The 24511-nt window shown below is 41.2% G+C and overlaps 1 protein-coding gene across 3 annotated transcripts in view; it reads left to right on the top strand.

The window, feature by feature from the left end:
- GPR155 (G protein-coupled receptor 155) overlaps positions 1-24511 on the top strand; it is a 54356-nt gene that overhangs the window by 1383 nt on the left and 28462 nt on the right. For 2 of the 3 annotated variants that reach the window (XM_034785985.1, XM_034785986.1), the window contains exons 2-3: positions 9653-10164; positions 21684-22083. In XM_034785985.1, coding sequence (XP_034641876.1) covers positions 9699-10164; positions 21684-22083 — 866 coding nt within the window. In that variant the 5' untranslated portion in view covers positions 9653-9698. Of the gene's footprint in view, positions 1-9652; positions 10165-21683; positions 22084-24511 lie in introns of those variants that run through there. The other variant, XM_034785987.1, reaches the window with a different exon arrangement.

The raw sequence follows: 24511 nt of genomic DNA, 5'->3' as shown, positions 1-24511 counted from the left end.
TTCTTAGTTGTTGTTTCTGTGGAATCTAGGCACTTTCACACAGCAACAGTATGGGGGGGAAATTAAAAATAGGAAATATTTTAAAACCCTAACAATGAGGGGGGACAAAGAAGGAGGTTTGGTACCTGAAACTACTTTTGGAATTGACTAGATTTCAGACTAATGGTGTCCCTTTTCAGTGATTTGCCCAAGGTTACACTATTGCTCTTCATTTCTTCTCCCCAGGCTAGAAGACAGAATGGCAATTTACAGGAGTGGGATCTGTACCAATCATTTCTCACCACTGCAGTATCTTTTAATTTAAAGCACTAAGGTGATGCAATTAACTTCCTCTTTTTGGTGATTTTATTACTCTAGCCAATTTTAAAAGTGGACGAACCCATTCAGTATGTTCTTCCTCTAATGTGAGCACCTGAGATGCAGAACGCTTTCATGGTAGATCTTGCCCCTTCTTTCAAAGTTTCCATTTAAATGAGTTTGTCCAACAGAACTAAAATGTGGTCATCCCCATCAGGACATCATTATATTGCATCATGTTGTAAATGAGGTGATCTGCTTTGTGAGAGTGATCTCAGGATCCATTAACAATTTACAGAATCTCTCCAACAAAATCAGCATGTTTCTGGTAGAGAGTCCCTCTGAGAATTTTGGGGAGGGTCAGTAAGAAGAATTTTTGGGCATTTCTATTTAAAAGTGGAGGGAAGAGTGAAGGGGATCTTCATGCACAAGAGGTGGAACCCAGCTGCTTGTGTTAGGGTTTAGGCATAGTTACCAGTATTTAGAAGAGTGTTCAAGAAACAGTACTGTGATCAAAGGATCTGGGAGTTGCTCTGACTCCTAGCAACTGGAGAGTTTGGTTTGTGTTTTGGTAAGTTTTAGTGCTTTACAAATATTTATCAATATACCCATCCAGTAGCTAAGTAAGTATTATTGTCTCAGTTTTACAGATAGGATACTAAGTTAGTGTTAGAGCTGGGGTTATAGAATGCAATAGGTCCTTATACTCTGCTGCTTTTTAGTCCACTTCTAGACCAGACTTCCTCTTGTTGTTGAGCAATCCCTCTTTGTGACCAGTGGCTACAATGCAGCTGTCCTTAGCACAAATGGCAGCCTAGGCAGCACTGTCTCAGAGTCATGAATTAGTCAGCAGTCCCCCCAAAATAGATGCATCTGTGACTAACTTCTCCCTCACCCTTCTCTGGAATAAGGGAAAATAGTGAGAGGCCAGGTCTACACTGCAAACTTCAGATGGTGTAGCTATGCCAGTTGGGCTTGATTTGTGACTTACAGCTGTACTAGGACAAGCTCAAAGGGTAGCTGCACTTATACTGGTAAAACTGCTTTTGCACGGATAGTTTATTTCATTTGAGTGGGTATAGTGGGGAGGGAGGTGCTAGACTAAGCTACATGAGCAAAAACACAGTTTTGCTGGTATAAGCTGGGTCCATGGTAGGAGTGCTTTACCAGCACAGTACTCCCTTGTCGCTGTATAGCTATACCAGCAAGTCTTTACAAGTGTAGACCTGGCCTCCGTTCCTGATCTGTAAAATGGAGATAATAGTATTTCCCTACCTCACAAGGGTGTTGTGAGGATAAATATATTCAAGATTGTGAGGCGGTCAGATCTGTGTCACTAGAAGGCCATATAAGTATATTAGGTCAGGTCTACACTAGAAAAGGTTTGCTGGTATAAGTATACCGGCACCCCTCTACCTCCATCCCCCACCCCAGCTGTAGACACAGCTTATACTGGCGACAGTATAGTTTATGCCAATTCCCTGAGCAAAATAAGCTACACCAGCGAGAGCACTTTTATGCTGGTATAACTACATCTACATTAGGGTTTTGTTGGCGTAGAAGTATTTTGGGGGCGGGGGGTGAGGGGAAATCATACCCCTAAACTATTACTTTACCGTTGAAAGCTTTCTAGTGTAGATGTGGTCTTATATAGGAGGGCACGGGACACAGGCTGCTGCTGTGGATCAGAGCAAAGCCTTTGGGTGAAGGAGCCAGACACTGAGATTATTGCTAGGAAGGCCCCAGAGTAGGCCAGGAAGCAGGCTAAGTTTTGAGTGCTGCTGAGAGCCTGGCCTCTATAACTCTGCCTCATGTTCATTTAGGGGCTCTGTTACCTGCAGAGGCCAAAATATTCACCTTTCTCAGGTGTGATTATGCAATTGTATCCTGCTTGGGGCTGTTTGAGTGCAGAGGGAAGGGCTGAGAGTTTATCATTGCGCTGATTCTATGCTGCAGTTTAAACTGTGCAAAAGGGACCTAAAAAACTAGCTTGGAAAAGTGCTCTCCACTAATAAATTAGTGGGAAATAGTCAAATAGAAATGTTCATTGGAAGGGAAAACCTGGGAAGCAGCAATGCTGAAGGAGCCTTAGGGGTTAGAATGAGCAGTAAATTAGACCTGAGTTTGCAGTGTGATATGGCAGTGAAAAAGCCAATGTAACTGTGGGCTGCAAGTAGCTGTGCTATGGATCAGGGAGGTAATAATTTCTGTGTGGGTCTGGGCCAACCATACCTGAGATATTGTGTTCAGTTCTGGGTGCCTTATCATCAGAAGGATATTGGAAGCTTTGAGTGAGCAAGAAAAATTAACCTGTGAGCTGGAAGAAAGTTTAAGAGCTAAATGTGTATGGCTGAGCTAAACATCAGTTAAACTGAGGAGGAGACATATCCTCCATCCAAATACTTGAAAGGTGAATACACCAGGGAGAAAGAGGAATTCAGAAAGTTAGTACATGGAAGCCTGTGTCAGTCTCTTGGTGTGGTCTTTCAAGGGGCCCCAGTTTCTCCTGGTTGATTCTCCTTAGCTTGTCTTCAATCAGATGAGTTCCTGGACCTTCACTTCTAATTAAGGCTATCAGTCCTTAAGTTTGAGGGCTTACAGTCTGCTTCACTCTCTTGATTACTTTCCTGAAAGCAGCCTGGTGTCTGCCCTTTGCTGTCCCATGCCTTTTTGCCTCCTCTTCCATCTGTCTATGCTACTCTCAGGCCTTGTTTCCTCTATTAGTTGCAGCTGTGGGCATCTGTCTTCATGATTGGCAGCTCTGGCAGCTGTGTGGGAGTGTGATCAAGATGAAAAGGTTCTTCTCCCCCCTCTGTCTGTGCTCAATATGGGGTTTGTAGACCCCATTACAAGGGCATAACTTGGAGTAATGGGGTGAAATTTAGTTAGATCATCTGGAAAAACTAACTGATAGTGAAGTGTGTTGCATTCTCTCAAGAGAAGTGCTGAATTCATGTTGCTTGGGAGATTTACAGAGTAGAGTGGACACAACATTGGAAAATGTACTGTATGGGATAAGGATGGACTGGTTGCCTTAAAAATAGGCCATTTTCATCCCAGTTGATCAAGTGTGGTAAATGTACACAATGCTGCAAGGTGGGTAAGGATGTCAAATATTGAGTCTGTGTCCCAAAGAACTTGCATTCTAAATGCATGTACAATATAAAATATAACAACTGTGGGCAGGGAAGAAGCTCACTCTAAGAACACTAGTATGCATTGGTACTCTGGATTAATGTGTAATGTTTCCCTAACCCAATTGAATTATAAAATTTTCTTTAAAAATCCGCTTATTAAATGATCAAAACAAAACTTTGAAGTTTTTAATGTGCCATTAAGAACATAAGAACGACCATACTGGGTCAGACCAAAGGTCCATCAAGCCCAGTATCCTGTCCTCTGACAGTGGCCAATGGCAGGTGCCCCAGAGGGAATGAACAGACAGGTTATCATCAAGTGATCCAGGCCTTGTCACCCAATCCCAGCTTCTGGCAAACAGAGGCTAGGGACACCATTCCTGGCTAATAGACATTTATGAACCTATCTTCCATGAATCTGTCTAGCTCCCTTTTGAACCCTGTTATAGTATTGGCCTTCACGGCACCCTCTGGCAAGGAGTTCCAGAGGCTGACAGTGTGTTGCATAAAAAAATACTGTCTTGTGTTTGTTTTAAACCTGTTACCTGTTAATTTCATTTGGTGGCCCCTTGTTCTTGTATTATGAGGAGTAAATAACACTTCCTTATTTACTTTCTCTATACCACTCATGATTTTATAGACCGCTATCATATCCCCCCTTAGTCGCCTCTTTTCCAAGCTGAAAAGTCCCAGTCTCATTAATCTCTCCTCATACGGAAGCAGTTCTATGATTTTTGTTGCCCTTTTCGGAACCTTTTCCAATTCCAATATATCTTTTTTGAGATGGGGCAACCACGTCTGCACTCAGTATTCAAGGTGTGGGTATACCATGGATTTATATATATGATATTTTCTGTCTTATTATATATCCCTTTCTTGATGATTCCCAACATTCTGTTCGCTTTTTTGACTGCCGCTGCACATTGAGTGGATGATTTCAGAGAACTATACACAATGACTCCAAGATCTCTTTCTTGAGTGGTAACAGCTAATTTAGACCCCATCATTGTATATGTATAGTTAGGATTATGTTTTTCCAATGTGCATTACTTTGCGTTTATCAACATTAAATTTCATCTGCCATTTTGTTGCCCAATCACCCAGTTTTGTGAAATCCTTTTGTAGCTCTTCATAGTCTGCCTGGGACTTAACTATCTTGAGTAGTTTTGTATCATCTGCAAATTTTGCCACCTCACTGTTTACCCCTTTTCCAGATCGTTTATGAATATGTTAAATAGGACTGGTCCCAGTACAGATTCCTGGGGGACACCACTATTTACCTCTCTCCATTCTGAAAACTGACCATTTATTCCTACTCTTTGTTTCCTATCTTTTAACCAGTTACCAATCCATGAGTGAACCTTCCCTCTTATCCCATGACTTCTTATTTTGCTTAAGAGCCTTTGGTGAGGGACCTTGTCAAAGGCTTTCTGAAAATCTAAATACACTATATCCACTGGATCTCCTTTGTCTGTATGCTTGTTGACCCCCTCAAAGAATTCTAGTAGATTGGTGAGGTATGATTTCCCTTTACAAAAAACATTTTGACTATTTCCAACAAATTATGTTCATCTATGTGCTTGACAATTTTGACCTTTATGATGGTTGCAACCAATTTGCCCGGTACTGAAGTGAGGCTTACTGGCCTGTAGTTGCCAGGGTCACCTCTGGAGCGCTTTTTAAAAATTGGTGTCACATTAGCTATCCTCCAGTCATTTGGTACAGAAGCTGATTTAAATGATAGGTTACAGATGACAGTTAGTAGTCCTGCAATTTCACATTTGAGTTCCTTCAGAACTCTTGGGTGAATAACCATCAGGTCCTGGAGACTTATTACTGTTTAGTTTATCAGTTTGTTCCAAAACCTCCTGTAAGGACACCTCAATTTGGGACAGTTCCTCAGATCTGTCACCCAAAAAGAATGGCTCAGGTTTGGGAATCTCCCTCACATCCTCAACAGTGAAGACCGATGCAAAGAATTTATTTAGTTTCTCTGCAATGGCCTTATCGTCTTTGAGTGCTCCTTTAGCATTTTGATAGTCCAGTGGCCCCACTGGTTGTTTAACAGGTTTTCTGCTTCTGATGTATTTAAAAGTTTTTTTGCTATTACTTTTGGAGTCTTTGGCTAACTGTCCTTCAAATTATTTTTTGGTCTTTCTAATTATATTTTTACACTTAATTTGCCAGAGTTTATGCTTAGGATGCCTTTTTGTTTCTCACTGCTTCTTTTACTTTGTTGTTTAACCACGGTGCTCTTTTGGTTCTCTTACTATGTGTTTTAAATTGGGGTATACATTTAAGTTGAGCCTCTATTATGGTGTCTTTAAAAAGAAGTTGGAGAAGAGTTCCTACCACTGTTGATATTAGTGCATATGTCACACGTGCCACAAAGTAATTAAGGCGTGAAGGTTGTCTTTATAACCAGGGGAGAAACAAACTGTTAATTGTGTTTTTTGTTTTAAAAAGTATGTAACAAATTCGTGACTTTCTGTTGGCAGTGCTTCCATAGCAACTGAAGAAATTAGAAAGGTTGTGTCCATCCCAGTCTGAAATGGGGCACAGGAAAAAAGGCAGAATCTCTTGTTTACATTAGCATTTTTCTTAAATTCTCCAACTCTTAATCCAGCATCAGTGCAGCATCACTGCTTGTAACGGGGAATGCTAGTGTAGACCAGCAATTGGTATCTTTACCACTGTGTTGTCTATCTAAGGTAAAGAATGCCTGTGTTGTGTCAATTCTAATGCTTCTGCTGTGGTTCTTCTCGGGGTGGGGAGGAATATTACCCTCTTTTACCCGTGCCCTTAGACAAAATTCAGAGTCCTACGGGTGATTTCAGTTGGAAGGAGAAATTGATGATGGAGCCAGGCATGTCTTTTATGCAAACCTTTTTACTTCTCAAGAATGTACAAAGTCCTGTTTCTTTGAACACAGGAGGAATCAAACAACAAGAGAGAGTTTCTTTGCTCGTAGTTCCAAGCCCCTTTCGGCCACCACTCAGCACAAAATGTTCCCTCTAGGTTTTTTTTTCTCCCCAGGGCCATGGTCCCAGGGTTTGCTCAGGCTATGTTGGCTACTTTGGTCTCTGCTCTGGTGCTTCCCTTCTGTCTGTCTCTTACACACAGCTACCCTGCCCCAGTTCCTGGCCAGCCTCTGTGATTATTACTCTTCAGGGAAACCCCTTGGCCAGTGTGGCCCAGGCTTACCATGCTGGTCTATCCCTTGAGTGGTGGTTTCCATTGTTTATTAGTACTAAACAAAGTTCCCTTTTTGTAATGGTTCCTTCTTAGGTACTTAACAGATCTGTGATCCCTGCAGCCACCATCACCTCTCAGCATAAAAATAACTCTTTGTCTTGAGTTCTTAACCAGGTGAATGATGCAGAAAGTCTGGTTGGTTAGAAAGGATAATTGGCTTAGAATGGTGATCTGATCCTTTTTTTGTTTGTTTGTTTGGTGCGGTAGCAGTGGACATGATTTCTTCTGTGGCCACTGGAATTTATTCTTGATTAGAATAGGAATTCTCCTCTATTGTAGCATCTTATTGAGTATCATTAGGCAGTGGTGGTGAAATACAGAAAGCTTTCTTTCTGTATTTTTAAATTAGCAAGTTGGTAAGATGCCCCGTCCACTCCAAAATGTCCCAGAGGTCAGGCAGAGAATAGAGCCAGTGGGAAAAGGGAGGAAGCTAGTTCCTTATTTTCTAGTCTGCTTGGTGCTACTGTTACATTTTAATACCATAAATGTTTGAGAGAAAGCAGCTCACTCCAAAATATGTTAATATATTAAACTGAACTGTGCTTTCCCTGCTCTTGGACAGGAGGCCCAGCACTCGATAGAAATTAAAAGCCACATTTACCATTAGACAATTTTTTAAAGATTGTAGAAAACATTTTAACTATCTGAATAACTGAGAATATTTTCCCTCTTTTACATTCAGAACTTGCATTCTTCTTATCAAATGATATCATTTGTTCTTTCAAATGAACAGAACATCAAGGTGTGCGATGGGTATATACACCCACATGTTTTTCTGGTCATGTAGTCAGCAATCAGATGGTTCACAGAGGGGGCATTTGACATCTCATGAAAGAAGCACAGCAACTTAAAAATCACAATTTTGTCTGAAAATATTACTACCCACCATTCAGAAGCAACGGTGTAACCAAATAAGATTAGACTGAATCAGATTGTTCACTCTGCATTTGACAGCACTCTGTGTTGAGTCAGTTAAACTGTTTCCTCAGCAGAGTCAGTCATTTGCCCATTTGGATTGGTGTCTTATACAGCATCATCAGAGATGGGTGGAGGAGAATCTTTTATATAAATATCGTTGTATAACAATAAAAATTGACCGAGGAACTTGGGAGTAGGTGTGGGATCTGAAACTGCTTGTAACTCCTCATTCGAAATAGTTTAGATTTCAGATTTGACAGGAGGATATCATGCCTGGAGAAAGCTCACTGTTGTTTTTTTTTTTTTTTAAGCAGATTCCCTCCCCCATCTACATTACAACTTCATTGTCAGTCTTTCTCTGTTCGTTGCTGGAAGCATTGGAGCCCTGACATCCCCTGTTCAATGCCCAGACCAGGCTACTAACAAGATACAGTCCTCCAGAGGCCTAGAATGGCTAGGAGAAGACTTTGACCAATCAGGAGCCAGCAGGCCAGTTAAAAAGACTTGTCCCTTTTTTCTCAGGGCAGCGTTTCTGGATGAGACTGGGACAGACGAGGGGCTCTGCTAGCCCAGAACCTCAGGGTCTTGCTTTCAAGCATTGCAACTAAGTGCTTGTCTTTGAGGTTCATTTATTTAAAGATGCCGACAGCCAGATTCTGAGTTTATTTTTATTTAACTGTTTAGATACTGAAGTCAAGCTTATGGCACAGACTACCCTCCTGCAAGCAGGCAGCCAAAACTTGTGGACTAAGCCAGGGGGCACATGCAGTACCACACTTGGCCCCAAACTGGGTTGCTACTGAACAGTCCCACCTGTGACAGACCCAAATACGGCACCTTTCTCCCCTAGCCTCATTACAAGTTGTAAAATATATAAGACCTAACTGAATGGATTGTAACAGTGAGCTTCTTTTTACTCTATAGCTTCTAATGGTGTTGTAACAGCCTCTCCTGTCTTGATTAGAGTTTTAGTATATATCAGAGGTAGGCAACCTATAGCACACGTGCCAAAGGCGGCATGTGAGCTGATTTTCAGTGGCAGTCAGGGCTCCAGTGCCTCCAGCAACGAACAGAGAGTTCATTTAACTTTAAATGAAGCTTCTTAAACATTTTAAAAACCTTATTTACTTTACATACAACAATAGTTTAGTTATATATTATAGACTTAGAGACCTTCTAAAAACGTTAAAATGTATTACTGGCACGCAAAACCTGAAATCAGAGTGAATAAATGAAGACTCGGCACACTGCTTCTGAAAGGTTGCCGACCCCTGGTATATATGGAACTTCCATCTTTCTGGCCCTGCTCACATTCACTTTTCATGATGTTAGGAAACAGTTTCTTAAAGAAAGCTCTTAAATATCATTTCAGCTAAAATGGTGCTGCCAGTTGGTGTACATGGAACATAATTTATTTAAAAGTTTGTTTTAAAAAAATGTTGTGTACGCTGGCTGATATGGCCATGTTAGGTGAAACTAGTTTTCAGACCTGGCCCAACAAGACAAATGCCTTAGCTTTACTTTGTGATAGTTTAGTGATTTATTTTTCTTTAAACCAAAAGAGCTGAAAGTGCCTTTATTTATTTTAAATAAATGTTAGATTCCACAGACTACAGCAGAAAATCCTCAAGTCACATCCCTTTCCATGCCAACAGATTTTCATTGTTTCAGCTCATGAGTTACATTTAGCTTTAATGTTTCACTTGACATATATACGAGAATTAAAGTTGAAACCGAAGTGGATTTTAGTATTTGTACTAATTGTACAGCTGTGCTATTGGTGAGTTGTGTGTACTTGCCACTACCAGCAGAAGAGAGAAATAGCTAAGGAGGGAAGAATGTATTTGGGATCCACCCACATGATTTTACAGTTTTCTATTTTATCAGTTTTGTTTCTCTCTCTCTCAGTAGCTGCCATTATCTGGCAGGGTGACAGATAGAAGTACTTGTGGGAGGGATTTGGAAGTGCATTTTAAAATAATCAGTGAGACACACGCCCACTCAGAAGTTGAATAACACTGTTCCGTTCTCTTTTATTTTTACAGATCAGAACATCGCATACTCCATATTTAAAACGAGCAGTGAGAGAAGATGGATACTTTCTCAGACTTTACCACAAAGAACCTCTCCTCTTCAGCCAATATGTCGCATTCCCTGCCCAGCCATTTGGACTACCAATTCAATGTTACCAGCCGTTCTCCTTCCATGTCAATAAGCAGGCTTTTCCCAGCCCTGCTACAATGCTTTGGCATCATCCTATGTGGATATATAGCCGGAAGAGCCAACATCATCACATCAAGTCAGGCCAAAGGACTGGGAAATTTTGTCTCCTGTTTTGCACTTCCAGCTTTACTATTCAAAAACATGGTGGTACTTAATTTTTCCAATGTGAACTGGTCCTTCCTTTGCAGCATCCTGGTTGCCAAAGCTTCTGTATTTTTCTTAGTCTGTATTTTAACATTATTGGTAGCCAGTCCTGAAAGTCGATTTAGCAAAGCAGGACTGTTCCCTATTTTTGCTACACAAAGCAATGACTTTGCACTGGGATATCCTATAGGTAAGAAACTACTTATGCTTTCTTGTTTTTGTTAACTTCTGTGTTAAACATTATTTTTCCTTGTCCTAGGCATTTACTATATGCTGTGATTATACAGTCTTGTGCTTCTAAATTAGAGCTGTTTTACATTCTGCTGAACTGAAATCTTAGGTTGTATAAAACAGTTGTCAACGATCAAACATACGTTTACTTGTACAGACATTCTTATGACTTCCGATGTGTTGACTGGATGGCTCTGGGAATCAGGGTGGATTTGATTTAAATCAAAGTGATTTAAATCAAATTGATTTAGATCACTAGTCAGGAAGACTCGATTTAATCATGGATTTCTACATAGTGCATTCTTGTTGGGTGTTATAACCTTAATACATATTCTTCACAACTCAGAGATCGATGTAGGTTTCATTTTTAGAAGGTACACACTGTACATTTTTAAAGTGATTTATTTTGAAAACTTTTCAGATTAGTTTTACAGTTATATCAGAAAATGAATGATTGCTTGGTTATTTCATTTACCAAAGGTAATTGAAGCAGATATTTATGAAGTCATTGAGAGGTGAACTATCTCCAGTTCAACAGGTTAATCATTAATATTGGGAGGATTTCTTGCCATGCTGTGTTTGAAGGAGAACATCACCAGACAGGCATTTAAATTGTTTTATTTAACTAAAACATCAACATTATGTATTCTGGATTTTTTTTTCTACAGCAAGCATATGATATTTTAACAAAACAAGCATATGGATTTTTGAATTTAGTTAAACATTCAAGTTTTTTAAAATCAGGTTTGTTTTTGTTTTTCACTAAAATAGTTAAATGAAATATTTTTTATAAAAAAACAAAAATTAAATCGGCTATGTCAGCCAGGTCAACATGAGAAACTTAGAATATTGGCTTCTGCAGCTAACTCAGTCGTCTTCACCTTCATTTTCCTGTTTGTTCATAATCTGGAAAAGAAAAACAAGCTTTCCTGCTTTTTCAGGTCCCAAACAATTTCTTAATTTGGAATGAATTAGTCCAAAGGAAGAAACTATTCTTTCTACACCAGCAGAAGAAGCTACTGCTGTTAAAAGTGAGATTATCACTTCAACAGTCTCTGAATCCAAGTACTTAAGTGACTTCCTCCAGTTCACTGGTGTGACTTTCTTTAAAACATCATCAGCAAACATATATTTCTTGACTGGTTCACCCTTAGCTCTGAAGTTTTATTATAGTTGGCATTATGGAGGGATGATTGCTGGATGTCCATGTCATAGCCAGCGCCTCCTCTTCAGCAGTTAAGGTTTGACCCTGGTACACAAGTATTGAGAATATTTGCAAGAAAATGAGCTGGAGATGATGCTTGTCCCATTTGTTTTTTTTAATGCTTGTAATATAACTCAGTCATTGCATGTTTCTCTTTTTAAGATCTCACTCAGTTCCTTCTGGATTTCAACAGTATCCGCAATAAAACAGCTATTTTCCTGCATTTGTTCAAGGCTACAGAAATAGGCTTCAGGGTACTCAGCAAGTGTTCAACATTTCTCTTAAGCCCAATGTTGAGAACTTTGCCTGTGACAATGCCATCTATTTTTTCATGATTTTGTTCACAAACTGTCATCAGATTAGGCCAGTTCTTGATATAGTGCTCAAAACAGTCCATTACTGAGTTCCATCGCACGTCTTGTGGGAGAGTTAGTTTGGTTCCTCCCATTTTTTTCAGAGCAGCTGCTGCAAAGTGGTTGTTATGGAAATATTTTGCAATTTCAACAACATTAGCCTTTATTTCTGGAACACTGAAGTTTTTGGCTAGGAGGTGCATCAAATGAGCACTGCAACAGTACGGTATTAGCTTGGGACTCTCTTCTAAATTTCTTCTCATCTTGGATACATTTGCAGCATTGTCTGTGACCAAGCTGCGTACTAGACATTTGAATTTTTTTCACAGTTCGTTATAGCTTTTACTGCTAATTCTTGTAAGAGTTCTGCTGTGTGTGCATTTCCCAATGTACCAATTGTTTCTGAAGACATTCCCTTCTTCTGTTGTCACACAAGCACATACAGCAGGATCATTGTGGACGTTGCTCCACCCATCAAGGCTCAGGTTAACAATTTCACTCTCAAGACCTTTTGCACACTGCTCAATTTCTCTTTCATACACTTTATCCAGCAATTTGCCTGTGACATCTGCTCTGTTGGGTGGACTGTATCCTGGTCTTGATGACTGAACCATGTTAATGAAGTGTGGGATCTCAATCATATGGAAAGGAGAGTTTGTTTCATAAAAAAACAGGCAATTTTTTCATCAATTACCTCGTTTTGTAGTCTGCTGGTTCTTATCACAAGCTTATGTATGATTGTTTCTGGATGATGGAGATTTTTTTTTCTTTTTGCTACAGGTGATATACTGTGGCTATGTGACATACATGATGTGACTGAAACACTACCATTTGCAGAGAACTGTGAAACTATAGAAAATGATGGTGATCTTGAAGGTGGATAGTCTTCAGTATCCTGTATGCTAAGGATAGATTCTCCTAAACAAAATAAGTCAATGCAGTTATTTAATTATCACCATACTGCTCATTTAGTATGTCTCATTGCATTCACTGACACTCAGCACTACTTTAAAGGTGAAATTATAAAAGGAAAATCTGCCTATTTCAGCTATTTATTTTTTATCACACCTGCATCTAAAATGATAGTACCATGGAGTAACAACTATATTTTTTGCTCAAACATGAGAATTCAAGAATAGTGGAGAAGGAAGACAGGCAGTCCTTAAGAAAGAAGTATGAAATAAAAAAATTTACCAACCTGAAGATATTGCATGTTCAGATATGTTCCTTTCATCATCTTCAACGCAGTTTCCTCCTGAGAAGGAACACTTCTCATGATGTTGTTTCATTCAGGCAACTAGGCCCTGCATTTCTTTGTTGCACTGTTTGCATTTTGCACGCATGCCTGTCTTACCCACAGGTAGAGGAACTTCATTAAAATATTCCCAAGCTGGGTCTCTTTTACAGCCTGCTGCCATTATAGGTTTTCCCTTCTAGTGAGAGAATGATATGGTAGATCTCAAATCAATGAAGGCTACACTCAGAAAGACCTCAAGCCTTCTGGAATATGCTGCTCAAACAGTTTCACTTTTGTTTCTACTGCTTGTCCCTCCTTTCTCACATTTATCTCCAGACTTCTTCTCCTTGTCCAGATCTATTCTGCCCCCAGCAATCTTCTATTCATTGAACTTTTTGAAACTTTGCACTTTAGAGAGAGGTAAGGGATTGACTTTGTGTACACAAATTTGCAGAGGGACAATAGGGTTAAGTTCTGTTATTTCTCACCTTTATTTATTTATTTATTTATTTCAATATTTTTGTTGGTAACAAGCATGTTATCTCTGGAGACACAAATCCACAGTTTGAGACCTGCAAAACTAAGCATCTCTAATGGTATCTTCTAGAGTGAGCACTGAGTCCCATTGGGTAGATAGAAAGATTAACCTAAATAATCTATACAGAAGCCCCTGGAACCCCATAAGATTGGGTCCCTAATCCATGAACTATTAGAAGTCATTTACAATTTTTTTCTTAAACATTACATGAATATGTTGTCTCATACTATAGAATTTATAATCCCTATTCCATGATCAGATATCTTTGAGCTATAATGTATCGTAATTAAAACTATCTTTAGATAGGTTTTTTTTCCTCAAAAAGTATTTTATCAAAAAATCCAATTTAAATAACAAAACCATTGATTTTTATCCACCCTACTGGGAATAGAGAATAGGATACAGAGTCTTTCAGCTGTAATTTGTCACTTTGCATCTACCCCAGGTATATGGAGATAAGAAATTGCTATCATCTGTTAGCTGTTCGGTGGTCTACGTATAATGAGCTGGTGATCTTAGTTTGGTTTTCAGTGGACTGATGTCCACAGCCATGGTGGCAGTGTCTGCAGAGAAACCAAGAAATAAATAAACTGGACTAACATGTCATGGACATAAGTGAGCCCTCTAAATTTGTGTGGGGGCACGTTAGCAGGGCAGTCTGAGAAATTTTGTGGAGTTGCTACTGCTTGTGCTGTATTCCTTCTGTACATAAAGAGAGTACTTAATTCTCCAGAGGTATCAATCTGATGACAGTTGTGAGCAATAAACGCCCCTTAAATATTTTTTTTAAATAATCAAAATTGTTAGCTCTATGTGAAAACTTGCAAAAGTGTCCTAAAACTAGAAATATTTACTGTGTATGTAAGAGATGTAAAGCAGTATACATTGCAGTACAAAACTCCCACAAAGATCTGACATCCCACCAACCGTCGCGCACAATTCTAGACTTGACTGAAATAAGATGTCGCTGTCCTGTAGTTGTGGTGTTTGTTGCACTGTTGTCACAAAGTTATAGGTGGCTTTAAAGACTGGTCATTAATAACATTAGTTTTCTTTTTGTTTCAAAACCGTTTAATGTTTCCACAAATTGCAATACAGAATAAAATTCTTCTTATGAGTGGCTAATTAAGGGTTTACCACTCCCCTGGCAAAAATGCTGATTTCCAATCCAGGCTACTCGAGTCTCCCCAAACTTGTAAATGCTGATGTTGCAACTTAATTGTACATTTATATAACACTTCAGGAGCTGCAATAGATGAGTTGCCTTGTACCTTCTTGGCTCTAGCTCTTGACCTAACATAAGGAAACCATCTAATGCAGGGGTAGGCAACCTATGGCACGTGTGCCAAAGGTGGCACGCTAGCTGATTTTCAGTGGCACTCACACTGCCCGGGTCCTGGCCACTGGTCTGGGGGACTCTGCATTTTAGACTTATAGAAAGAGACCTTCTAAAAACATTAAAATGTATTACTGGCACGCGAAACTTTAAATTAGAGTGAATAAATGAAGACTCGGCACACCACTTCTGAAAGGTTGCCGACCCCTGATCTAATGTGTATGTTTCCATCTATTGTGGAGTTTGTTCAAGAAGATTTAAATCTGCTCAAATCAGAATTTATCAATTTATCTACACCTCTACCCCCCAATATAATGCTGTTCTCGGGAGCCAAAAAATCTTACCGTATTATAGGTGAAACCGCATTATATCGAACTTGCTTTGATCTGCCAGAGCACGCAGCCCCGCCCCCCCGGCGCACTGCTTTACCGAATTCGTGTTATATCGGGGTAGAGGTGTATCTACTTGTTTGCATGCTGGCATCTTGATTTCTTAGCAAGTGATGAAGGAAAGTTGCATCTTTTGGACTCAGTTCTAATATGTGATCATCAAGCATGCATTGTCATATGTTCTGTAGGGGAAATGTCACTTTGTACATACATCAGATTTTGCATGGCTCATGGTACTGAGTGACCATATATTTCAAATCTGAGCTTCTTGGGACTTTTTCTGTGCCTTCAGCATCAAGTGTAACAAGAAATCTCTTCTCTTTTCTAGTAGGATCTAAAAAAAACCCAAAATGATTTCTTTCAAGAATACAACTTTTATTCTGTTTATTTTTTTGTTATTGCATCCCTGTTTTTAAATTTCAACAATATAAAAACATAGCCCACTCCTTCTCCTCCACTTTTGGTAGGCAGGCTTTTTGTAGTTTTTGTTGCTTGTTTGCTAATGTGCATTTAGTCACTTACAAAACTATTTACTATGTATCACAGCCCAAACATACCTGGAAAACTGGATTGTACAAATAATTGTGTGTGTGTGTGTGTTTACTTATAATGACCTGTAATGTGTTGTTAAAATTAACAGGAAAAACTGTGGCCATTTAAATAGCACTTAAAAGGTAAAGAGCACAATTTAAAAACCATGCACTTACAGCTGAAATTTTTTTTTTGGCATGTCTGCACTTTACAATAGCAATTACTTAAAAGGACCCCTTCAGCATGAGCTCTGGTCAGTTTTAAAAATTAATCGAAAGCTACCTGTGAATTTCCATATTATTTTTTAAATGTTTTTCTCTCCCTTGCTTTTGTATGAAAGACCCACACAAACAGGAAAAAGTGACAGACTGTACAGAAGAAACAGTGAAGCTGACTAGATACAAAGTGCTTCCAAATGCACCATGCAAACATACTGCCACCCAAACTTTCATTTATAATAACAGTAGATGTTGCTTTCTTTTAACACTGTTTAAAAAAAAATCAAACATAAGTGTAATATATGTGTTTTTAAGTTAAGGGTAACTACTTACATTTTCATAGAGCCTTTTTATGATACCTTGAAGTGCTCTACAATAAGCTTGAAATTAAAAAATGAAATCCATCTTGACACTATTTACTTAAAAGCCAGTGAAACCAAATGTCTACGTTTCTTGCACAGGAAAAGATATTCTTCATATCAATAGGTTCAAGAGTTTAACAGAGCAGTTTGCAAGCATGCACACAATTGGAGAATCTGTCTGACAGAATGTCAGACTTGGGCATCTAGAGCAAGTAATATGTTGGAAGTGTGTGTTTGTGTACATACACCTCTACCCCGCTATAACGCTACCCGATATAACACGAATTAGGATATAACACGGTAAAGCAGCACTCCGGAGGGGCGGGGCTGCTCACTCTGGTGGAGCAAAGCAAGTTCGATATAACGCAGTTTCACCTATAACGCAGTAAGATTTTTTTTTTTGGCTCCCGAGGACAGCATTATATCGAGGTAGAGGTGTATCTTGATTTTTAATAAGGCTTTTGGAATAGTCCCACATGACATTCTCATGTGCAAATTAGGGAAATGTGGTCTAGATGAAATTACTGTAAAGTGGGTACACAACTGGTTGAAAGACCATACTCAAAGAATAGCTATCAATGGTTTGCTGTCAGATTGGGAGGACATATCTAGTGGGGTCTCACAGGGTAAGTCCTGGGTCTGGAACTATTCAATATTGTCATTAGTAACTTTGATAATGGAGTAGGGAGTGTGCTTATGAAATTTGTGGATGACACCTAGCTGGGAGGAGTTGCAAGCACTTTGGATGACCGCATTAGAATTCAAAATGACTTTGACAAATTGGAGAATTGGTCTGAAATAAACAAAATGAAATTCAATAAAGGTCAAGTGCAAAGTAATTCACTTAGGAAGGAAAAATCAAATGCACGACTATAAAATGGGGGTGGGGACTGGCTAGGTGGTAGTAGGGCTGAAAAGCATCTGTGGGTTTTAGTGGATCATAAATTGAATATGACAATGTGATGTATTTGCTAAAAAGGCTGATATCTCTGGGGTATATTAACAAGAGTGTAAGACATGGAAGGCAATTGTCCCACTCTACTTGGCACTGTGAGGCCTCAGCTGGAGTACTGTGCCCAATACATTTTAGGGCTGAACAAACTGGAGAGTCCAGAGCAAAGCAACAAAAATGAGAAAAGGTTAAGAAAATCTAACCTGTGAGGAAAGGCTAAAAAAACTGGGCATGTCCATGAGAAAAGAAGATTGAGAGGGAACCTGGTAAGTCTTCAAATATGTTAAGAGCTGTCTGTTATGGAGAACAATTGATCACTTTATGTCCACAGCAGGTAGAACAAGAAGTAGTTGGCTTAATCTGCAGCAGGGAAGATTTACGTTCGATATTAGGAAAAAAATTCTAACTATAAGGGTAGCTAACTCAGGAATAGGCTTCCAACGGAGATTGTGGAATCTCGCACTCTCTCTCTCTTACTGTACCTATTTCTCTCTTCCTTCTTCAACAAATCCTAAAAAATACAAGTTCCATGAATATGGAAGAACTAATAGTACGTGCAATTAAAATGCTTGCAAATCAAGTAAGAATATGTTCTTTGATGCAGTGTTATCGGCAGCCTCTACTGCAGATGCAGGAATGCAAATAGTAGGGGAGAGATAGCCCAGTGGTTTGAGCATTAGCCTGCTAAACCCAGGGTTGTGAGTTCAATCCTTGAGGGGGCCATTTAGGGAACTGGGGTAAAAATCTGTCTGGGGATTGGTTCTGCTTTGAGCAGGGGGTTGAACTAGATGACCTTCTGAGGTCCCTTCCAACCCTGATATTCTATGATTGTTAGACTGGCCTGTGGTATTTTCAGTATTCAACTGGGACAAGTAAACTAAGATTCTCTAAAGGTTTTGCAGTCTAATAATGTGTTGACTTAGCAAATCCAGATGGTTTCTGCCTTCAATGATTAAAATATAGAAATAAGGCATAACAGAGTACTTATAACTTGCCCTTTAAACTCTACTAATTACATAAGTACTGAGAGTAATGCTAAGTATGCGGAGTTATTGAGCTGTAAACAGAAAATGAAGTGTTTAACCAAGTGCTGTGAGGTAAATAGCTGAACAATGAGTCTTATAGGTTTGTGTTCATTTAGAGCCAGAAAGTCCTATTTTTTAATATGGCCTCACCCCCACCCCCACCCCCTCAGCAATAGTCTGATCGTTTTGACCTTGAAGGTGCTAGTCTGTTTATAAAATCAGACCTCTCCCTCCCCTGACTCAGCCTCTCTGAGCAGGAGGTTGTCACTATCCCTTATGAAATGCCCTTTGCATAGTTTGAAGTCTTTTACTATTCTAATCAATGCTATTGAGCAATCAGGTTGGGGTTCCCACTTTTTCCTCCTCTGTACCTTTATTTCTCCAAATACTACTTTGAAGGTAGATCCTCACAAATGGGAGCTTTCAGCCTACATTTGCAATCCCCTCCCTGCCTTCTGGATTGGTTCTTGTTGTTGTTAGAAGAAGTCCCTTTTAGAGATACTAATTGACCTATATTATAATGTTTGCTCTCCCTAACCAAAGGGATAACCTAGTAAACAGCTAGTTGTCTGCTCTGCCGGCCCGCGGGACTGCCCCCCTGCGGCACTGCAGGCCCCGGGCCGCTCTCCAGAAGCGGCTGGCCCCCAGGCAGGGGGACAGAGGGCTCTGTGCGTTGCTCTTGCCTCCAGGCACTGCCCCCCGCAGCTCCCATTGGCTGGGAACAGGGAACCGCAGCCAATGAGGGTTTCGGGGGAGGTACCTGGAGGCGCAGCAAGGGCAGCACACACGGAGCCCTTCCCCCCTTCTTCCCCCAGGGGCCGCAGCGCTTCCTGGAGCAGTGCAGGGCCGGGGACAGGGAAGGCAGGCAGGGAGTCTGCTGTGGCCCCAGTGCGCCCCGCTGCCACCCTGGAGCCCAAAGCCCTCCTGCACCCCGCCCCGCAACTCTCTGTCCTAAGCCTACTGCCTGCACTTCACACCCCTCCTGCACCCCAACCCCCTGCCCTGAGCCCCCTGCTGCACCCTGCACCCCTGTGCACTCCAACCCCCTGTCCTGAGCCCCCTCATACACTGTGCACCTCTCCTCTGCCCCAGTCCCTTGCCCTGAGCCCCTTCCTGCACACCGCACTCCCTCCCACATCCCAACCCCCTGCCCCGGCCCTGCATACAATTTCCCCACCCAGACGTGGCCCTCGGCCCAAAAAGTTTGCCCACCCCTGGATTAAAAGGACATAATGTCTTTGTTCCGAGTGCTCCCATGGCTTATAGGTTTACAAAACAGAAGTAGAATAAATTAAAAAAAAAAAAAAGGTCTAATTGTTTTCATTGCTGCTATAGGTAGTAGTGAAATTGTCAAGAGTTGTCAACTTATGCAGCTACTTGTCTTGGTAAAATTTATGAACAGCAGTGGAGGCACTCTCGGGGAGCTACTCACAAGGGAGGCTGAAGGAGGAGGGCAGATGAGAGTAGTTGGCGTTTTTTCTCACTGCCTTTGAACCAGACAGGAGGTTGGTTGAAATGTAAAGTAGTGGAGCCTCTCCCCTCTTGCCTTTCACAGCAGCTAAGAAGTTCTGAGGGGCTGTGGGGAGGGGAGAGAGAGAGCAAGCTTCTAGCTACTGCAGGTAGGCACTGGCATTTCACATATGACGCAGGCTGGTGCACAAGATGGCACCAAAGACAGCCCTCTTCCACTTGTTTGCAGGGTTGGGCTTCTCACTGGGGCTGTGTCCCTGGATCTCATTTTTGGAGCTCCCAACCCTACTTCTGGCTAGCAGGTCTAATTCTTCCATTAGCAGATGTCTAAAAGTTTAACAAGCCCTAGGCCAGGTATGCATTAGGAGTGCTCTGCTGCTATAGTTATACTGCTATACTCTACTAGAGACTGACTGGCACAGCTATGTCATTCACTAAGCATACCTCATCACACTGTGGCTGACATAGCTATGCCAGCAAAAGTTTGTAGTGTAGACCTGGCCCTAGTTAAATGTCAGTTTGCACCAATGCTTTGGCTTACTAAGGCCTGGTCTGCACTTAAAATTTGTTTGACCTATCTACATTGCTCAGGGATGTGAAAAATTTCACACCTTGTGTGTTGAAATTAGGTTGACTTAACCCCCGTCGTAGGCACAGCGAGGTTGTCAGAAGAATTCTTCCATCAGTGTAGCTACCACCTCTTGGAGAGGTGGAGTAACTACAAAGATGGAAACAACCCTTCGATCAATGTAGGCAGTGTCTACACTATGGCTAAAGTGGTAGCGCAGCATATCCTAAATAACTTGCACTTTTTTCACTGCTTTCATCCAAGGTTCTGAAAGTATTTTACTGGTTATTTTACAGTGCCCAGAAGTGTGCTAGGCATCTGCAGAATATACAGAAGCTACAGACTCTGCTCTGAAGACGTGACATAATAAAAGGGTTGGGAAGGATTGCTAAAGCTACAGTGTATATGAACCTTTAACTAATTATTTGACAGCAATCCTGTGAGGATACGTATCATACACCCTTTATACTGATGTGTAAAGTGAGTCACAAAGTGGTTAATGGCCTGATCTTTAGAATTCAATGAGAGCTGTGTGTGCTCAGTACCTTTGAAGTGGGAGCCCTAAGTGGTTTATTCAAGGCCACACCAAATTGTTGTCAATGGAAACAGAACCTAAGATGCCTAAATCCCAGCTCCTGACCTGAGTAGTCCCAGAACACGAACACTGCTTATTTGTTTTGCACTAATTTATCTTTTAATTTATTATATGGAGTGCCATAAAGTGAGCATAAATACACCATGATGAATTACACCTGTCATATCCACTGGGTACATTTCAAAGAGATCTAAAAGACTTGTAAGAAGAAAAACAATTTGCAAATTGGACTCTTACACAAACTGTGCTATTAATATGCAATGACTCTCCCATGATTCTGGAATGTGCAGCAAAAACAATTTCTTTTATCTGAAATGCTGAACAATCTACAGTAGAGGGCATATGGTGGTATTGTTTTGGTGTTGTACAGCAATATTAGAACTCTGTTTCAAAATGAATCATTCTGTCAGCTGGCCCTTGGGGTATTCATAGTACAGTAAAGCAACATGGGTTAGTTAATCTTTTATCATGTTTATTATTTTCAATGCATATCTATGGTCTAATGGCAATTAACCAGGCATTTCTTTATATCTTCACTGTCCTCTTGCACTAGTTCTAAGTATTCAACTGTTAATTAGGCTAATATGGTTAGTATGAACATCTTTTTATATATTTGAGAGACAATCATTCATTTTAATATTAAATCATATATTTTTGTTAAAGTATTGTCAATAATCATTTTCCATTTCCTGTTTTCTAGTTGAAGCTTTATATCAAACCACTTACCCAGAATATCTCCAATACATTTACTTAGTGGCTCCAATATCTCTTATGATGCTAAACCCAATTGGGTTTATCTTCTGTGAAATCCAGAAATGGCGAGATAATCGCAGTATGTTGCACAACAAAATGAAAATAGTGGGACTCGGTCTCCTTCGAGTGTTGCAGAACCCAATAGTATTCATGGTCTTCATAGGAATTGCCTCAAATTTTATTCTTGGCCAGAAGATTCCGGTATATCTTGAAAATTTCCTTGATGGACTAGCTAGTTCATTTTCTGGCTCAGCACTTTTTTACCTTGGACTCAGCATGGTGGGACAAATAAAAAAACTGACCAAGAATGCGTTTGTTGCACTGATTCTTCTCATCACAGCTAAACTGTAAGTCTGAGGTGTTTACTTTTGTATTTACATGTTTCAATATTTTTTGTATATCTCAACATGTAGAAAAGCATTAAATAGACAGTCAATATTACTAATACTTCTCCATATCTCTGGCAACTAATCTCTTATCTTCTTAAAACTTACTTCTTCATTCCAAACTGCTTGGTTAGTTTTTGTATTTTGCTTAGCTTAAACAATGAAACTAAACTGGTGAGCTTTATTCGTTCCTATTTGCTTTTGAGTCATTTGAACGTCTTGTGCTACAATATTTAAATTCCCCAAATAATTTTGGATTAAATTATTTTTAAAACCCACTTCTGTTCACATTAGACTATAAAACTGTTTATTTAAATCTAAATTTTGAGTATCAGTAGATGATAGTTTCCCTTTAAAGTTCAGCCAATTTGCGAGTGAAGTAACTTCTGCCATCTCTCTGCCCTGACTAAATAAAGATAAATGTTCTTATTGCTGAACTGTGCACTCTTTGCTTGCTGTGAAGCTACAATTCACATCACAGTATTACTGCTCTGATATAGTCAAAGACAGGGGTGGTTCCAGGCACCAGCACACCAAGCGCGTGCCTGGGACGGCAAGCCGCGGGGGGCGGCCTGCCGGTCGCCGTGAGGGCGGCAGTCAGGCTGCCTTCGGCGGCATGCCTGCAGGAGATCCGCCAGTCCCATAGCTTTGGCGGCAGTTCGGCGACGGGTACGCCGAAGGCGCGGGACCAGCGGACTCCTGCAGGCATGCTGCTGAAGGCTGCCTCACTGCCGTGCTTGGGGCAGCAAAATACATAGAGCTGCTTCTGGTCAAAGAAATATAAACATCATCTGAAGAGGAGCTTAGATGTTGGCAGAGTAAAAATAATTAGCATGCATAACCCAAATCAGTGATAGTGAAGTTGTGAATTGGAAACATGAAAAGAATATGAAAGAAAATTAATCGATGTCCATGCTATTTTTTGTTTAATACTAGGCCTATATACATCTATGTGGATTTTTTGCCCCATTTCCTCTCTCCCTCCCCCCACCCCCCTCCAAAAAAGATGGTGTCTTGACACAGCATTGTTAAGGGAAACTTCCCCTTCCTCCCCCCCTTGCTTGGAAATCATGGCCAATATTTCCCAACCTAGATGCCTAAAGATAGAATTCTGAGCCTATGTTTAGGGACTTGCCTGACTTTCAAAGGTGGTGAGTGAGCACCTGCAGCTACCAATGAATTCAGGTGGCATTTGTGGATTCTCAGCACCTCTGAAAATCAAGTAAATTTTTATTTACATATCTTAACAAGGAGTTAGGAGACTAACTTGAGGCAACCACCTTTGGTCTTTGACTTTGCACTAAAAGTAGCTCAGCATATTATGACAAAACAGGCTTATACCCTAAAGCAGTGGTCTCCAACCTTTTTACGCCCAAGATCACTTTTTGAATCTAAGGGCAACTCAGGATCTACCCCGCCCCTTCCCTGAGGCCCCACCCCACTCACTCCATTTCCCCCCCCCAATCACTTTCACCGGGCTGGGTGATGGGGGGTGCGGGCTCTAGGCTGGGGCCAAGGGGTTTGCAGTGTGAGTGGGGGCTTTGGGCTGAGCCTGGGGCAGGGGGTTGTGGTGCAAGCTCTAGGAGGGGGTTTGTGTGCAGTAGGGGGCCTTGGGCTGGGGCAGAGTGTTGGGGTGCAGGAGGGGGTACAGGGTGCTGGCTCTGGGAGGGGGTTCAGGGTACAAAAGGGGGCATGGGGTGCTGGCTCCGGGAGGGGGCTCAGGGATGGGGCTTGGGCTGCGGCCTCCCACCGGGCAACACTTGCCTCTGGTGGCTCCCAATCGGCGGTGGGTGCAGCGAGGCTAAGGCAGGCTCCCTGCCTACCCCGGCCCCACACCACTCCCGGAAGGGGCCAACATGCCCCTGCGGCCCCTGGAGCGGGGTGGGAGGAGGGGGGCACATGGCTCCGTGTGCTGCTCCTCTCTGCAAGCACCGTCCCCATAGCTTTCCTGGCCAATGGGAGTTGTTGGGGCGGTGCTCGCAGGCAGGAGCAGCGTGCGGAGAGAGACCGCGGGCTGCAGTGGCCGCTTCCGGGAGCGGTGTGGGGCTGGGGTAGGCAGGGAGTCTGCCTGAGTGGCAGCGACACTGCTGCAGATCGCGATCGACTGGGAGATCCTCTAGGATTGACCAGTTGATCGCGATCCACCCAGTTGGTGACAACTGTCCTAAAGAGATTCTAGTTCTCAGTGCAACTTATAAAAAAATTCTTTGAGAGTTAGTCAGTTTTAAATTCAGGGGGTAGCCGTGTTAGTCTGTATCTACAAAAACAACAAGGAGTCTGGTGGCACCTTAAAGACTAACAGATTTATTTGGGCATAAGCTTTCGTGAGTAAAAACCTCACTTCTTCGGATGCATCCGAAGAAGTGAGGTTTTTACTCACGAAAGCTTA

The sequence above is a fragment of the Trachemys scripta genome, chromosome 11 (assembly GCF_013100865.1).
Source record: "Trachemys scripta elegans isolate TJP31775 chromosome 11, CAS_Tse_1.0, whole genome shotgun sequence".
Lineage (NCBI taxonomy): Eukaryota > Metazoa > Chordata > Testudines > Emydidae > Trachemys > Trachemys scripta.
This window is presented reverse-complemented; position numbering and strand designations above follow the sequence as displayed.